This window comes from Manis javanica, chromosome 4, assembly GCF_040802235.1.
Source record: "Manis javanica isolate MJ-LG chromosome 4, MJ_LKY, whole genome shotgun sequence".
NCBI lineage: Eukaryota > Metazoa > Chordata > Mammalia > Pholidota > Manidae > Manis > Manis javanica.
Genome location: NC_133159.1, coordinates 173,136,524 through 173,154,519, shown reverse-complemented (window position 1 = coordinate 173,154,519; position 17,996 = coordinate 173,136,524). Strand labels below are relative to the sequence as shown.

The 17,996-nt window shown below is 35.7% G+C and overlaps 1 protein-coding gene across 4 annotated transcripts in view; it reads left to right on the top strand.

The window, feature by feature from the left end:
- The window catches only part of ABCA5 (ATP binding cassette subfamily A member 5), a 65,529-nt gene that overhangs the window by 29,893 nt on the left and 17,640 nt on the right, over positions 1-17,996 (top strand). For all 4 annotated transcript variants that reach the window (XM_036997074.2, XM_036997073.2, XM_036997075.2 and 1 more), the window contains 10 exons: positions 465-584; positions 1,965-2,103; positions 3,274-3,364; positions 3,541-3,680; positions 4,569-4,688; positions 7,469-7,670; positions 10,402-10,571; positions 12,569-12,696; positions 13,122-13,259; positions 15,966-16,079. In XM_036997074.2, the coding sequence (XP_036852969.2) occupies positions 465-584; positions 1,965-2,103; positions 3,274-3,364; positions 3,541-3,680; positions 4,569-4,688; positions 7,469-7,670; positions 10,402-10,571; positions 12,569-12,696; positions 13,122-13,259; positions 15,966-16,079 (1,362 nt within the window). The remainder of the gene's footprint in view (positions 1-464; positions 585-1,964; positions 2,104-3,273; positions 3,365-3,540; positions 3,681-4,568; positions 4,689-7,468; positions 7,671-10,401; positions 10,572-12,568; positions 12,697-13,121; positions 13,260-15,965; positions 16,080-17,996) is intronic.

Sequence of the window (17,996 nt, the reverse complement as noted above, 5' to 3'; positions counted from 1 at the left end):
TTTCTTTTATTCCCTGTAAATTAATAACCTTTCATAATAACTTGTTTAATAAAAATGTACTTGAAAATCTAAACATAAAACATGTTCTGAGCTAGTTCACAGGAAGTCATTACAAAGAATTAGATGGAATTTGGAGTAAATGTTTTGGCATATACAAACAGTCCTTGTGTATCTGGAGGGTTCCAGCCTCTCCGTGTTGGTGTTTCTTTCTCCCTTTGCTTTCACCTCTGCCCCCAGCCCTGCCACGTAGAGACTCCGTGCTGACCCCTTCCCTGCTACCCAAGAGCCGAAAGTAGAACAAGACCTTCCCAGCAGGAATCTGTATCTGTTATTTCAAAAGTATATATGAATGTATGTCAAAATTCGGTACTGAAAAACTTGATATTTAAATCAGAATAAAAATTAATATTGATAATTATGTAATTGGTATGATCCAAAAAATAACATTATCCTTACCTTTACAGGTGCAGAAGGTTTTACTGGATTTGGACATGCAGGCTATCAAAGATAATCAAGCTAAAAAGTTAAGTGGGGGTCAAAAAAGAAAACTGTCTTTAGGAATTGCTGTTCTTGGGAATCCAAAGGTAAATAAATAATAATTTCACTGATGAGATTATTTTAAATTATGTTAAATAAAAAAGTGGGTTGTAGAAATATATATATACACACACACACGTAAGTGCATTCTATAAAGTTTAAACATATAAGATACTATACATTATTATGGATGTAATTATAGTAGTAAGGTTTTAAAACTGAAGTCAGAATGATATATAGCATCTTTATAATAATAGTTACTTCTAGGAAGGAGAAGAGAAAGGATGGTCAGACTTTAGTTATACAGTTGACCCTTAAACAACATGGATTTCAACTGAACAGGTCCATTTATACATGAATTTTTTTCAACAAATATATTGGAAATTTTTTGGAGATTTGTGACAATTTGAAAAACTTTTTATTTAGCCTACTTTATTGAAAGAATATGGTATAGAATACATATAACATACAACATATGTGTTAATCGACTTTGTTGTCATTAAGGCTCTGGTCACAGTAAGATACTGATAGTTAAACTTGTGGGGAGTTAAAAGTTATACATGGATTTTCCACTGAGCAGGGTTCGGCACCCCTAATAAGCCCTGTGCTATTCAAGGGTCAGATGTAGCTGAAATGTTGTATACCTTTAAAAAAAGATGTGAAGAAAATACAGCCAAAATAAAACATTTGTTAAATATTAAAGGTGGCTATACCAGTATTATTCTCTTATTTTCTATAGTTTTCTACATATTTGTAATAGTTCATAATAGAAATTTAAACACATAAAATCAAAGAAACTGTTTTTCACTGTCGTGCTGACTACATTTTGTTAAGTGTCAGTTTGTGCTGTTCTCTGTTCTGTGGAAACCCAACCAGTTCATAATGGTCTGCACAGTGCCAGAAAGCTGCCAGGGCCGCGCCTGGAGCTCGGAGCCCCACAGGTCTCCATCCTGCCAATCTCCTCTGGCTGCTGCAGCTTAGGGATGGCCCTGGCTTCTAGCTTATGCTAATCTGTTTTCCTCTCAGCCTCCACTACTGCGTTTTTCAAATTAAAAATAGTCTTAAAATTGCTTCTCTTCAACTGATAATAATAGGGCATACTTCTCTAATAAGCAATTATTATATCTGCAAAAATTCAGTTCAGGTGAAAGCAATATACTTAATATTTTTAGTTTACTTACCTGATTATTAATATGTCTTAGATATTACAGACATTAATCTTTTAAAATTGAAATATTCTTTTTTAAAGTAAGTTTGGCATTCATATACCAAAGTGATAATTTCAAAACTTTATAGTAATTCATATGAGTGAAAAAATCAGACCTAAAGTGTTTCTAATTGGAAATAATTTGAAATGGTTCATGTCCACATAAATTTTATGTATATTTTAGTTTTCCTGAGGATTCCCTGCCCTTCCTTTCATACAGATACTATTGCTTGATGAACCCACAGCTGGAATGGACCCTTGTTCTCGTCATATTGTTTGGAATCTTTTAAAATACAGAAAATCTAATCGGGTGACAGTGTTTAGTACTCATTTCATGGATGAAGCTGACATTCTTGCTGGTGAGATTTTTACCTCTATTTTTGAAGGAAAAGGTTATGGAGCCAAATGAGAGGTGGACATAGAAATGCTAATCCTATTGGGGAGTCCTGCAGACCACCCCAGGTCCAATAATTTGCTCAGAGAACCCATAGCACTCAGCATATAGTCATGTTCACGAGGCTGAGTTATTATAAGGAAACTGAAAGGGTACCAAGCAAAATCAGCAAAGGAAAAAGGCACCTGGGACATGGAGGAAACTAGACACAAGCTTCCAGGAATCCTCTCCCAATGGTGTCACACGGGATGACAGCAGCTATGAGCTGTTAAAGTGTGTCAAACGTCTAGTGGGAAAGCTCATTGGAGACTTAGTGCCCAAGGTCTTCACTGGGTACTGGTTATATAGGCACCCATTGCCTAGCATATACCAGAATTCCAGAAGGAAAGCAGGTGTTCAGCCCAGTCCACGTTGTTTGTCTAGTTTAGGTACAGTGGGCCACCCTTGTCTGTTCTGGGAATGGTGAGGATCCTCCTCAAATCTAAGCTCGCAGACACCAGTCAAGGACCTGCCTCGTAAGCAGGCCTTTCTAAGAATAGTCTCTGGCCTGCTACATTGTTTTCTGCACAATTTTAAACACATACAAATATACAGAATCCAGGTTTAAGCCAACATGTGATCTTAATAACTGTGACAAGATCCAAGAATTTGAAATTCTGGAGTAATTTCTTTATGATATAATCTAATAAATGAAATGTGTCATTTGCTTTTCATTAGTATCTTTGTTTAAAAAAAAAGTTAAAAAAAGACATTTTGTTTCTGCTTTTTTGTTGTTGCTTTTACACTTAGTTATAAAGGAAATAGTGAAAATACTTGAATTAGTAAGCTTTTTTAGGAATGGTCTGAGTTATTTAGAATAAGGAAAGTAGACTCTAGAGTCAAACTGGGTACAGTTCCTGGCTGTGACACTTAATAGCTACATGAAACATGGCCAAAATACAATTTTTTTCCCTTCCTCAGCATTCTCATTGAAAAAATAGGTAATGATAATTTAGTACTTTCCTTGTAAGGTTATTGTGATAATTTAATGATATTTGATGATGATATTGATGTCTCATTCAGTAATCCATAAAATGCAAGTGCCAGTTGTTAAATGTTGTTACTAAAAAATTGAAATGCAAATCTCTGTTTGCAGATAGGAAAGCTGTCATATCACAAGGAACGTTGAAGTGTGTTGGTTCTTCGATTTTTCTCAAAAGTAAATGGGGGATTGGCTATCGCCTGAGGTATCTTTCATTCTTTATTGATTTCATTCTTTATTCTTGGCCTACTGTTATATATTTTGGGTTTGTCTTAGTGTGCTCTGGCCATTTTTTTATGGCACTCACTTAAACATTCAGAATTTGCTTTTGGTTGTTTATTGAGTAATCATAAAAAAATGATGATTTTTGGTTTCTTCTAGTATGTACGTAGACAGATACTGTGCCACAGAGTCTCTTTTTTCTCTGGTTGAACAACATATACCTGGAGCTACTTTGTTACAACAGAGTGACCAACAGCTTGTCTATAGCTTGCCTTTTAAGGACATGGACAAATTTTCAGGTATAACCTACTTTGAGTTTCTTGGTTCTTGAACCAAGATCTTGTGCTGGGAATCGGTTTTCTTGATTTACTTTGTTGTTTACTTTTCTGCATAATATTTATATGCTCCTACGTGGCCAGAGTTAATATTCCATTTCTGCTTTTCTGCTTTATTTTGTTTTGAAAACCAGAAATACTACAAGTTAATGTTTCTTTTCTTCTTTTTTTTTTACAAATGCGTGCAGAAATTTAATATATTAACTTAAGTAAATAAATGTGTTTGCTTTGTTGTTAAGAAAGAAAAGTTGTATTTGCATGTAGGCCTCCTGTATACATATATGTGTTTATATATACACACACATACACACAGTTTGTATATGCCTCACATTGTTTTCCAGTGATTCTATAATGAATTACATGATTATATGGTAAACCCTTTAATTATTTTAATTGAGCCATTATTTTTCTACTTTAAGATGAACTCGAAGTCAGTCAAGTAAGTGGGATCTCTTAATAACCAAAAGGATGTTGCTGATATCAATATATTTTGCAGAATTCCCATAGCATTTATCTTATAATTAAATAGAAATTTTCTGTGTTAGTTTACTTGGTTTCTTTAGAAGAAGAAAAAGGAATAATTAATTAACTGGTTGGCAGTACATGCCAACTCCTGTCATTCTGTTTGTAAAATATTTTTTAGTTTCCACGTAAAATATAATAAGTATCTAATAGGTCTCCATAAAGAAATACTCCTTAGGGTCCTTAGCAATTTATAGGAATGTTACAGGAGCTCTGAGACCACTGTGCCAGCAGAGTATATGTAGTTAGATCCTAGTTTTGAAGGCTGTTTTAGAATAATTCATGATAATATATTTAATGACACACCTTCTTTCGTTTTTTTTCTTTGAGGCTTATTTTCTGCTCTAGATACCCATTCAAATTTGGGTGTTATTTCCTATGGCGTTTCCATGACGACTTTGGAAGATGTATTCTTAAAGCTGGAAGTTGAAGCAGAAATTGATCAAGCAGGTAAAAAAAAGTAAAACATTTTAGGCAGTGAACCAGACAGATGGTTAACAAGCAAAGTAATAATATAACGTATGAAATTTATATTGGAGAAGAAAAGGCAGAAATAAACAAGTGAATAAATAATCGAGATACTTGCTGATGGTGATAGGATTTGTGAAGGACATAATAGGGTGGTCTTGAGAGACAGATAACTTAGTTATATCTTTAGGGATGACTTTGTTCAGATGATATTTAAACTGAGACCTGCAGAGCAAGAACAGTATAAGTACATGAAGATTTTATTGCAGAGCCTTCCAGATAAATGGAATTGCTATTACAAAGCTGTTAATTGAGGAATGAGTTGGATATCTTTGATAACAGGAAAAGGCCATCGTGGACGGAGCTTAGTGAGCCGTGGGAGGGCAGTTCATCGTGAGGTCAGAGTAGTAGACAAGGGGTCAGATCAGGTTGAATCTTTGAAATCTGCCAAAGGGTTTGGTTGGTTTTCTTAGTGCAATGTAAAGCATCAGTGTTTTTTAAAGCAAAGGGTAACATGATCTGATTTGCATTTTTTTTAATGCAATCTGGTTATTGAATGATGAGTGGATTGTAAAGAAAGTGTGGAAGCAGGAAGACCAGTTAGGAAACTGTGACACTGTTAGCTTGAAGGAGGATGGTTGTGGAAGTAGGAAAACATGAGTAAATTTGGGTTATGTTAGTGATTCTGGTGATGGCTTTTTAGTAGAATAGCTTTAGGGACTGGGGGAAGGGAGGAGTCAAGAATAATCCATAAGCTTTTGGCTTGAGAACTGGGAATGGAATTGCCATTTCCTGAGAATGGGGCAGGAACAGGTTTGTGGACAGAAGGAATCCAGGCATGAATTTTGGCTATATTGTTTGAGATAACTTATTAGACCTCCAAGTGGAGATGTATAGTGGGCAGCTGGATTAACAATTTGGAGCGAAGTGAAGATGTTAGAATGAAAATAGAAATGCTGGAGTTACTCAGAGAGAGATGGTGTCCCAGGAATGGATGCAATCACTTAGGGAGAGAGATGGACAAGAGCAGAGGGGCAAGCCTCAAGACTGAGCAATGAAGGAGCCATTATTACTGTTTCTCTCCTCACAAAAGGAGATGTAAAAGCTCAGACAAAATGGTATTTTAGGAAAGAGGAAGTGGTCAGTTATTTGCTTGTTGCCCTGAAGAATAAGGTGAGAACAGAGAAGAAGGTTTCGGAAACAGAAAACAGTGAGAGGTTTGCCGGTGTAGAATCTGGAATCCAGTGGTGACCTTGATGAGCCGTTTCTGTGGTGTGGTAGAGACCAAAGCTGGATCTGTGTAGTTAAGGTGAGGCTAGAAGTCGAAGAAAGTTTTCCCATGACTGAAGGTTAGCGAGATGGTCATGGTGGTGGGTCAACAGAGTGAACGAAATGGGGATGTTTCAAACATGGAGAAAAGAGAAAAGTTAATGATAGGGACGTGAAACCAGATACTGTTAGGGAAATTTCACATAGGAAGTTTGGATCTTACACAGTTGGAGATGTAACAGGATCTTAAATTTGGGCATGCATCCAGTTGGGTGAAATTGAGTAGAGAGAGATAAAAGTGTGGGAATAGAGGAAGTAAAGGAAGAAGTTAGAGGACAGGATACAAAATGCTTTATCAGTGGATATGTTTGTGATGCCCAAATGATGGAAGGGAGGGAGAAGATGCTTGCACATGTGGTGCTAAATATTGTGAGGTATATGAAGTAGTTTCTAGGAATGTTTGGGAAGGAGGGATAAAGATGAGAAAGAAAGGTGTCCTCCGTTTAGGTGTTACTGGCTCTTTTCTGTAGTACCTCTAAGTCCACCATGCAAAATAAATTTACTTGCAGTATCAGCTTGCTTTCAATGTGGCCAATTTTAATTGTTTCATTTTTCAAAGGTTAGTGTACATCAAATTCTGTAGAAGGTGAATTGGTGCTCACCAAATACCGTGATAGGGATAACAACATTTTAGTACCTGTTTTTAGTTTAGTATTGAGACCAGAGGGATTGGGACTTGTTCGTCTTACTAACGTGTTCATCCAGCTAAATTGTTAAGATGATAAGATGCCAGGATAGCCGGGTCTTATTTAAATACTATTTTATGCATTATTCCACTTCATTTAAGATTTTTAGTGTGTATTCATTTTTTAAATTTAGTCTAAGTCTAAGAGGTCCTTTGTGGCTCTCATGCTGAAGCCAGTTTTCATCTCTGTTAATGATTTTTCTTCTCTTTTGAATTGAATCACTGTTACAAAAATAACATGTCCTGGTTTCTGTCCCATTGATTCGTTTTGTCTGTTTCTGGTAGAATGGAATCAATCATGTACTATGTCTCTGGTGTCTGGCTTCTTATACTTAATACTATGTTTGTAAGTTACGAACTATTGTAGTTATACAATAGTTTGTTCACTTTAATTGTTTTACACTATTGCAGGATTATTTCACAACTTATTTACCTATTGACAGACATTTGGGTTCTTTCTAGGTTATGGCTTTTCTAAATAAGGTCACTAGCTACAAATATTCTTGTTCATGTGTTTTGGTGAGTCTGTGTACGTATCTCTGTTGGGTTTATACCTGAAAAGAGAATTGCCTGGGTCATAAGATATGTATGTTTTCAGTTTTAATAATACTACCAGAGTATTTAAGAGTTTCTTTGTCCTACATCACCATGAGATGTGTGCTGCTTTAAAAGTTTGCCTGCTTCAGTAAGATTTTCATCTTTTCAGGAAATATATATGACTTTCTTTTTGTTTTGTTTTGGCAAATAGATTATAGTGTATTTACCCAGCAGGCACCAGAGGAAGAAATGGATTCAAAATCTTTTGATGAAATGGAGCAGAGTTTGCTTATTCTTTCTGAAACCAAGGCCTCTTTAGTGAGCACCATGAGCCTGTGGAGACAGCAGGTGTACACAGTAGCAAAGTTCCACTGCCTTACCTTGAAACGTGAAAGTAAATCAGTGAGATCCGTGTGAGTATAATTGCTTTTCTGCCTGATGAGTTTTTTTTAAGGATACAAATGGGATTTACCACTTAATTTTAAAAATGTAGACATAAGTAAATAATTTAGGTAGTTTTGAAAGATCAAAACTAATTTCATAATATCAGAGAAAAAATAGGCTATTAGTGATTTCATTACTAAATACCATCATTAGAGCTTTACTGTTTTTCTAAACTAGCATTTTTGGTCTCATCTGTAAAATGAGGGAGCAACAAACAATATTCTTGTGTAATTTTGAATTATTATCATTGTATTTAAATTCTGTTTTGCATTTGTAGTTCCACAGTTGTTTTGCATCTGTTACTAATACAAGCATTAAACAGCAGGAAGAAGAAATTTTATCCCTGTTTTATCAGATAAAGAAACTGAAATATAAAGAAAGCTTTATAGCTGGTATAACTGGGGTCACAGTGGCATCTTTTCAGCTTAGCTTTGCCTCTGCTGGGTTTCCAGGGAGTACTAGACATTGAATTATTTGGAAATAATACTAAGTACCTTCATATGTCACATACCTATCTTGTTAGATCCAAAATGGAAGTAGAAAAAAAATGTAATCATCAAAAATAAGATTATTGTATGTGTTTGAAATTTGCTGAATTCATTTGCTTTTTTGCCCTAATTCCGTATTGAAGAAATGTCAATAACATACCTGATTTATTCCTCTCAGCAGTACCAAAAGAAAAATATTTATTTAAAGCAGCATATTTCGGTTTGTTTAGTTGAACACTAATCTCATGTAATACTCCATGAAGAACACAAGAAGTGTCTTAGCTCGAGCTGTCATAACAGAATAACACACTGGGTGGTTTGAATAACAAACACTTATTTTCTCACAGTTCTGGAGGCTGGAAATCAGATGAGAGTACCAGGATGGTCTGTGTCAGATGAGGACTCTCTTCATTGCTTGCAGATGGGCCACTGTCTTGCTGTGTGCTCACAGGACTTCTTTTTTCTGCACATATAGAAGAGAGAGCAAACTCTCTTCTTATAGGGGCACTAATCCCATCATGAAGGCCCCACCCTTACGACCTCATCTAATCCTGATTATCTCTCAAAGGTCTCATCTCCAGATAGTACTACATTGGGGGTTAAGGCTTCAACATATGAATTTGTGGGGGGGACTGACACAGTCAGTGTATAACAAAAAGTGTTTTATGGCCAAGAGTGCATTTGACCATCTGTGCATTTAGGAAATACTGTATCTTACATCTCCTCTCTTAAGGAAATAGTCATTCATTTGCATGTAGAAAACACAGGAGTGGCTCTACGTAAAAGAGCTTGCTTCAACTTTGTTTTCCAACTATTATTTAATCATGATTTTTTGAAATCTTAAAACACCTAGCTCATGTGAAACCTTCATAAGATTGTGTACCAATAATGCCTTAATTTAAAAATGCAGATTCCCAGGGTTCACTCTTGGGATTCTGATTCAGTGGGTCCAGGGTGGGGAACCTGCCTTCTGAAAAAATCTCTCATACAGTTCTGATGCACAATTTGGTGGGAAACTGAGGCCCAGAGGGAGGATGTGATTTTCACAAGTGTGATGTGTACCTCGGTTCTTCCTCTCTTGTAACAGGATCGTGCACCCAGACCCTTTACCAAGAAACTCTGCAGGGGGCCTTTACTGCGGGTGACTGTGCCACAAGCAGAGGCGTGCGTTTGAGGCATGGCTTGGTTTAGCCACTTGTGCTCCCCAGCATTTGCCACAAGAGAAAAAGTCTTGGTGGCTGCCGGTCCTAGGATGATGAGGAAACCCTCTGGAGTCCTGCCCAGCACAGAGAGCCTGGGGCAGATTAGCTAAACTCTAGCTGGCCCACAGACCAGTACATGAGAAAATAAATGTTCATTGTTACTTAAAAACAAATCTAAAGCACCTATTAACTTATTATGGAACTAGGGTTCAATGCAGTATACTTTTGGAAATGCTGATTTAGGTATGCATATAACAATTTAAGAATGATTTTATAAAAATTACAGGATTCCTGAAAATTGCCATGTGCTAATGTGCGATATAATCCACGCTCTCTGTACCCACTTATTGTGACACCTGTCACGTTCAATGTAGAGATATTTTTCAGGACAAGAGAAAAGGCTGTCTGCCTTCTAGATATAATGGCATTTGGATGGGTAATAGAATTGTGTACTTGGCCAGCTGCAGATGATCGCCTTTCTAACTGACTCTGCTAGATCTGCTTTGCCTCTAGAGGAGCAATGGAAGTTAATGTGGTGAGGATGAAATGTCAAAGATCTCAGTCAATGCTTCACTGTATTTTTATTTCCTGCTCTGTATCTAAAGTATTTTTGTAGCATACATTTCCTAAAATACATAGAGAGTAAGTAGTTGGAATAGAGGTAGGATGGAAAATACAGTACTTCTTTCATAGAAATAGAGATATAAATGTGATAAAATGTCAGGTTCTTTAAGACTTACACTACAGGTTTACATACCCTATAAAAATTTCAGGGTGACTCTGGTCTAAAATACTTTTATAACTCAGTTGTCACTGAACATTGGTTTTCTGTCCCAACAGTGTTATGAAATCATTCTGTAGAGTAGAAATTCTACTCCCAAGTCTAATTTTTTGTCCCCCCCCCTTTTTTTAAATGCGTACCTTTTAACTGTCATTTGGAAGAAGATTTTCTAAAAAATAGATTTATATATTGATGTATCTTGAGCTGTGTTTTCTTTTATCCCTTTCAGGTTGCTTCTGCTTTTAATTTTTTTTGCAGTTCAGATTTTTATGCTTTTGGTGCATCACTCTTTTAAAAATGCTGTGGTTCCCATCAAACTTGTTCCAGACTTGTATTTCCTGAAACCTGGAGATAACCCTCATAAATACAAAACAGCTCTACTTCTTCAAAATTCTACTGGTGAGAGTGTGTGAAGGTCTGTGAATGTGTGTGTTGGTTGGGGCATGGGGGTGAGGGGTAGATACAGGTCAGAGATTTGGATTTTAGAAATATATATAAGGTAAAGGCATGGTCTGTCACGAATCTAAATTTAAAGACTCCTTATTGATGTTGAGTGATATATTACAGGAATGAAATTTTTGTTTAAGTGTAAATGATAGTTTTAAAAATATTTGATCTATACTGCTTATAAAATTAAAATTTACTCTTTTAATAGTGACATTTGCAGAGCAGTGTGTTTCATATCAAAGCTTATAGTGAGCAAAATAAACTTCAAAAGTTGAAAAACCTTTAGAAAGAGAGTATGTAATATTTATGCCATTATATATCTAAATAGATGTGTTTAAGCAGTTCAAGAACTAGCTGAAAAATTAGTTAGAATTAAGAAAAATTGCCTTAGGTGCTGACTTTTCATAACCAAGTACATTAAATTTGTAATGGACATATTTGGATTTGCCATTGATATTACATCAATGTCAGACATGAAAAATAAACATGGTCTTGAGCAAAGCTCAGAACAGATTTAAAAAACTGGCATAGGATTCTGCTTTTCAGAATATTAAAACCTAACTCAAGATTTCACTCATACATAATCATTGTTCCTACAACATCTCCCACCTGCAGAGTTAGTTTGTAGTCCCAAAATCCTTGAAGAGTAATTCAAGGTTTGCTAACTGGCAGATATACAGCAAACCAGAAATAGCTCCTTTGCTTATCTTGCCTACTCTTGGACAGAAAATGTTGTTTTACAGTTTGTTTCTTTTGAAAGAGTTCTTGTACTTGGTTTTAATAAACATTTCATGTTGCTGAAGTACAGTACTGCATGGAGCCTTATATTCTGATATTGTGACATTTTTGTGTATTCAGGAAATTGTACATGAATCTCAAATATCTGGGCTTTGAGTTCAGCCTCACTGATCTGCAGAAAGTCTAGTATTTTCAAAGTTTTGTTCCTTCTGTTTTTTTTAGTATTTCTAGAGTTGCTTACATATGTATCTCATATTTTCCTAGTCCTTGTTGTTGGTCCTAAATAAAACCACATTTCCTTTGAAAATAACTGGCCTTTGTGTGTATGTATTAGGTAGTGTCTTACTCTCCTTGCGAAGCTTTTTGTATCTGAAGTAAACATACAGTTCCTTTAGTTAAAACATCGCTCTCTTCCTTAAGAGTCCTGAGTCAGTCTGTCTAGCCTGAGAGGAGAGATCAGTTAAGACACCAGATGAAGAGTGAATGCAGCACTACATTAGCACCCTTCTCTCTGACAGACACGCACACTGTGCTGAGTCTCATCTACTCTGCCTGCCATACCGCCTAGTTAGACTGTTTGCTTGCTTTTGATTTCTCACAGTCACATTTGTCCTTCCTTGCATCCTGGCTTTTGCGATGATGGAGGAGGACCTGTTTGCCTTCATTAAACATGTTAGTAGTATAGATTTAAACCTGAAACAAGGTTCAAAATCTTTCCCTTGTCTCCAGGCAACTTAAAAATGTAGATGGAGACCTGATTCTATGTTTTAATATTTTAAGGCAGTTAAGGCAATCGATACTTAGGAAATTTGCTACTCAAAGCACAGAGAAACCCTCTAAGGAGTTATGTCACTGAACTCTATACCTCGATATCTGCCTTTCTGGGTATCTTGTTAGATAAAATTGCCAGATCAAGTTCTTACTCTCACTCTTTATCCAGATTTCATCTGAGTATTATACATAAACTTTCAGTGTGAGTCACGGTAGTAACAGGAGCAGCTGAAATTTGGACAATTGCTATGTGCCAGGTTCTGTTCCAAGGCCCGCGTATGTGCATTACTTGGATTTGAATCCCGCCAGTGCTCTTAGTTATGTCTTACCTAATGAAGATAAAATATTTGTTTAAAAAGTTCTTTCCAGTGTTATTAAAAGCCTGTGTCTGTTTCCCATTTAAACTGATTCTTTATTATTTGTTTATTTTCTAATACCAGACTCAGATATCAGTGATCTTATTAGCTTTTTCACAAACCAGAACGTAATGGTGACGATGTTTAATGACAGTGACTTTGTGTCCGCTGCTCCCCACAGTGCAGCTTTAAATGTGATGTATTCAGAAAAGGTAGGAGTAATGTGTGTGAATGAATACCTATTTGAAAGTTACGAAAGGCTAAGATTTCCTCTAAAATTAATCATTTGCTAGTTTGACCTCATTAGTTGGAAATTAGAATTAGTTTTGGAAGTAGCTGGATGACTAATATATAAAACTATAAGGTGTTTATTTTTATGTTAATTTTTGTTTAAAATAATCAAAATACCTGTAGATTCCAGGTTGTCTTTATCTTATGAGTATTATTTCTGTGATTGGTTGAGCCAGCTTTTAGGACAGTTAGTGAATGAGAAAAGCTTGCTGCTGTGCAATAATTTATCTACTTATATTTAATGGTGCAGTGCAATAGTTTACTTATATTTAATATATATCTACTTTAGTAGATGTAATTTAATATGTATCTACTTATAATAAATCCCTCTGTTTTTAAATTGTAGGACTATGTTTTTACAGCTGTTTTCAACAGTACTATGGTTTATTCTTTACCTGTATTGATGAATATCATCAGTAACTACTATCTTTATCATTTAAATGTGACTGAAAGCATCCAGGTCTGGAATACCCCATTCTTTCAAGTAAGCAAACTTAAAAAAAAAAGTGTGTGTGTCCACATGCATAACTATTAAAAAACAAGCGATAACACAAAATCATGTAGATGTTTATCTTGTGACACCTCTTCTTAAAACTTGACTGGGGATGGCTTACATCTTGGTTGGGAGTATTCTATATTAGTTTGCTTCAGGGTCAAGAAGGTTCTTTCTTGGTACTGATATTTTTGTTAAGCATTAGTGTATTTCTGTTAATCGTAGAAGAAAAATTAAGATAACTTAAAAATGAATACTGTTCACCTAAAAATTTAGATACTGGAGTATTGAAAGAACCTTGAGAAGTCACCCAGGCAATTATTTTTGCTTTAAATAGGACTGTTTGTTGGATTACAAATATGATAATTAACTTTAGTCTCTAGAAAAATAATCAACATTTTTCTTTCAATGCTTTTTTTTATATATTGAGAAATACTGACAAATACATTTCTGTAATAGCATTTCTTTTTTCCATCGCTGTACTTTCTTTTAACAGCTTCATGAGATGCACTTCATCTAATTCACTCATTTAAGGTGTACAATTGAGTAGTTTTTAATATGTTCACAGAGTTCTGAAACTATCGCCATGATAAGTTTTGTATTTCATCATTCACTTCCTTAGAAACCCTTGTACCTAGTAGTAAAATTACTCCCTGTTCTTCCCAACCCCTCTCCTGAGCCAACCACAAATCTATTTTCTGCTTCTATGGCTATGTAATCTACACCCAAACTTTTTTTAGTTTGCTGTAATCATTTGCCATCCTTAAAAAAAATATTGAAGATTAGTTTAATACTCTTTTTGTTAGTTATACGTAGACAGGGGAGCAAAGTACCATTAGATTTGCATTTTGAAGAGGTCACTGACACCAGAATGGAGAAGGATTTCTGTGGGCTGGGAGAAATTGTGGAGAAGAAAGAAAGTTAAAGAAATCAAGTTAGAGATTCTTTCACTGAATAATTTAGATGAGAGGATATGATGAGTGTGAGTTAATGCAGCAGTAGTGACACTAGTAATATAAGGAAAAAGATGTTGAAAAATAAGTGGCATCCTTCATCACTGTTGGATTTGTGAGGTGAGAAGAAAGGATCCTTACTTAATTCTTACAGTTACAGGTAATGTGGTGCCTAATAGTATCATTCACCACTTTTGACAATATAGGCAGAAGAGAGATTTTTGTTGTGGTGGAATGAAAATAATTGGTTTCAGTTTGGGCCTATTGGTTGTTGGTGTTCCTGTTGTATTTCCTTGATGGACATGTAGTAGGCATTTGAATGTGTAAATCTGGAAGGATTTCTGGACAGGAAATAAATATTTGTGAGTCACCAGTACCTAGGTAATAATTGAAGTCATCAAAGTGGTAGGTCGTCCCTTCTGGGTTTTTTTATTGTGAAATATTTCAAGTCTGCAGAAAATAAACAACTACGTATCTACTATCCAAATGTTAATATATTGTCATACTTCTTTTTATCTAATAAAACCTTAAAGATACAGTTGAAACCCAATGTGTACTCCTCCCCAGCCTTGTTTCCTTCTCTCCTCCAGGAAGTAATCACAATTCAAAGTTTATAATTCCCATATATATTTTTATGATGTTACATTTGTGTATATTCATAACTATTACAAAAGATCTTACAGCTTACATTTTCTATCAAACACTGGCAGAAAACCATACCATTTTTTAAAACTAGAGGGGAAGAAATGAGACTTTTTAGAGCTCACTATTCATAGAAAAAGTCTTATTAATGTGCCACATCTTTTTTCTTTCATCATATCTGTGACTGAATTCAAGTGCAGTCTCATTTATCTCCATTTCTTGTACTACTTAGCGTATGTATGTGTTGGTTCTTTCTGGGTCTTCCACTTTAATATACTAGAGTTTGGGACAAATTTTACAATGTCATATGGCATGAATTAAAGGATTGTCTTTTAAGGCTGGGGTCCACAAGGTGCACTGTTGCCACAGTTCCCATGATTCTGTGGAGACGTGTGCAGGGCCAGGATGTCTGCTGGGCGTGGTGTGCATTCTGTTCTAGCAGAGTACCTTCCTGTCCCATGGGTATATCTTCTTACAGAACAAGGGTCAGGAAATGGCCTTATTAAAGTGAAGAGTAATAGGGTACACTTGGTTCTGGGTAGTTTGTATTTGGTGGCACCATCTGTTTGCTAGGTTGTCTGGAAAAGTTGGCTGTCTGTACCTGGATGCCTGGGGCAGCTAGGGACTTTTGGGGCCTGTGGGAGTTCTCGTCCCACCAGTGGGGAGAAAAAGCTCTTGGTTCCATAGGAAGCTGAGCTTAGGTACAGCTTTTGCTAATGGAGAAGAGGAGGCTGCGGGATCCCAGCTGGCTCATAGTCCAGCAACCAATGAAGGCATCAAAGATCATTCTGAGATGGCCATGTCCACCGCTGCTTTTCATGCACATTAATTTGAATTAAATGATAAAGTATAATTTACATGCCATATTGTCCCGTGCTGCAGTCAAGGAAGCAGAAGTACAGTGGTTTGCTCTGAATCGTATACCATCTAATCAGTGGCAAAGTTGGTAGTGTAGCTTGCTGCCTGTTCACTGTGCCACCTGTTCTTTCATAAAGCCATAGATACTTTAATTGTCTCTTCAGAGGTTTTGATTGTCTTTTAGAAAGTACAAAGACAATATGAAGTGATTCTCAGTCCCATTTCTTCTGTGATTGTCTTTCAGGAGATTACAGACATAGTTTTTAAAATTGAACTGTATTTTCAAGCAGCTTTGCTTGGAATCATTGTCACTGCAATGCCACCTTACTTTGCCATGGAAAATGCAGAGAATCATAAGGTAATGACTCAGTTAAAAAAATCATAGGGGTCGTTTGCTAATAAGAAATCTCATACAAAAAAACTCTGTTTTGTGTGTTAGCTTTCTGTATAATTACTATTTTCAGGAGGACGTAAATGGAGTATAAATGCATTTATTATAGTAATAACCATCATTTACTACTTGAGTCCTTGCCGTGTGCTTTAAGAATTACATCCTTTAGTTCCTACAACATTGTGAGGTAAGTTTTATGTCACCCAATTTATTGATACCTCAGGAAATGGAGGATGGCTTTGTTCTCATAATAACACCCAGGTCGACGCACCCTGTCTAAGTAGTTGGTGTAGGAGCTGGCTGTCACGCTTATGTTCTCCTGTGGCATACTAAACCGCCTCCCCCCTTTAACCTTCAGTAGAATATATTCAGTTGTAAGGAGCACTTAATTTTTGTTAAATGGATAAAAAAAGGCAGAGAATGGCGGTGATCAGCAGAGCCAGGAGAAGCAGCTGTGTGTACAGTTTTTTGGTGGTTGGTCACCTTCTCTTCTTTTTCCCTTTGGTGTCCTCAGCAGAGCTTGATCTCGTACAGCGTTTTGCTGTTCAAAGCCTCCCACCCTTATATTCCACTGAAACTGTTCCTCATTTACTCCTCTAATCAAAATTCTCATTCTCTCCAAGTCTGTTTTTAGTTCAGTGGAAGCAAATTTTTCTCAATTAATTTACAGTGTGATGAATAGTGAGGCTAAGCCTCAGAGCAGACAGTTGAATCTCTTAGTAATTTCCTTGAGTGCACGAGTAAAACACGAGTCTCAGCAGACATTTTAAAAATATGTTCAGTTTTTCTGTTATATATATTCATTGTACTAATTTTGATAATAAAGGAAGTATTAAAATAAAAAGTATCTGTAACCCCCCTCATATAAAACTTACTAGATATTGCATTTTTCTCTTTTTTGTTTCAACTCAAATGTTCAATTCATATTTTATTTTGAGATAATTTAGATCCATAAATTATGTTGTAAGAAATAATTCAGCGAGATCCTATGTATCCTTACCCACTTTACCCCAATAATAACATCTTGAAAATACAGTCTCATAACCAGAATATAGACATTATACAACCAAGATGCAGAACAGTTCCATCTCCACAAAGATCCTTCCCACTGACCTTTTCTAGCCCACACTTCGCCCCACCTCCTCCCTGACTTCTCACAACCGCTAATCTGTTCTCATTTCTCTAATTTTGATGTTTCAAGACTATGTAAATGTAATCACAGCATATTTTCTTCTGTAATTGGCTTTTTCACAGTGTATCAGTATTTAATTCTTTTTTATTGCTGGATTGTGTGGTGTGGATCTGGATTGCTTACAGTTTTGACTATTAAGAATCAAGCTGCTGTGAACATTTGCATACAGGTTATGATGTGAATGTAAGTTTTCATTTCTCTGGGAAAAATGCCAAGAGTATAATTGCTGGGTCATGTGGGAATTGCATGTTTAGTTTATGAGAATTTGTCAAAACTGTTTTCCAGAGCAAATACACCATTTTACATTCCCACCAGCAATGTATGAATGAAAAGGCATGGATTATTCAAGATAATTGTCTTAATTTAGTTTATATTTGTATACTTATATTGGAATTTATATTTTCTAATAATTCATTGAATGCAAAGTTGTCCATTTTTTATCATTTCTTTTCCTCCTCTTAACTAATCTGTACATTTTATGTTTCTTTTACCTCTATAGCTAGCTCTTTCATTTAATACCTTTAATTATTAGGAGTAGATGTTTCTATAGATGTTTCTGTAGATTCAACTGAATAAAATTATTAGGTATTTGGATTTATAAGATATTTTTTAAGTCAATGAGAGCATGAGAGAGGAAAAATAAGATCATTTAAGTATACTGTGAGTACACATGCAAATGCTATTTACTTTCA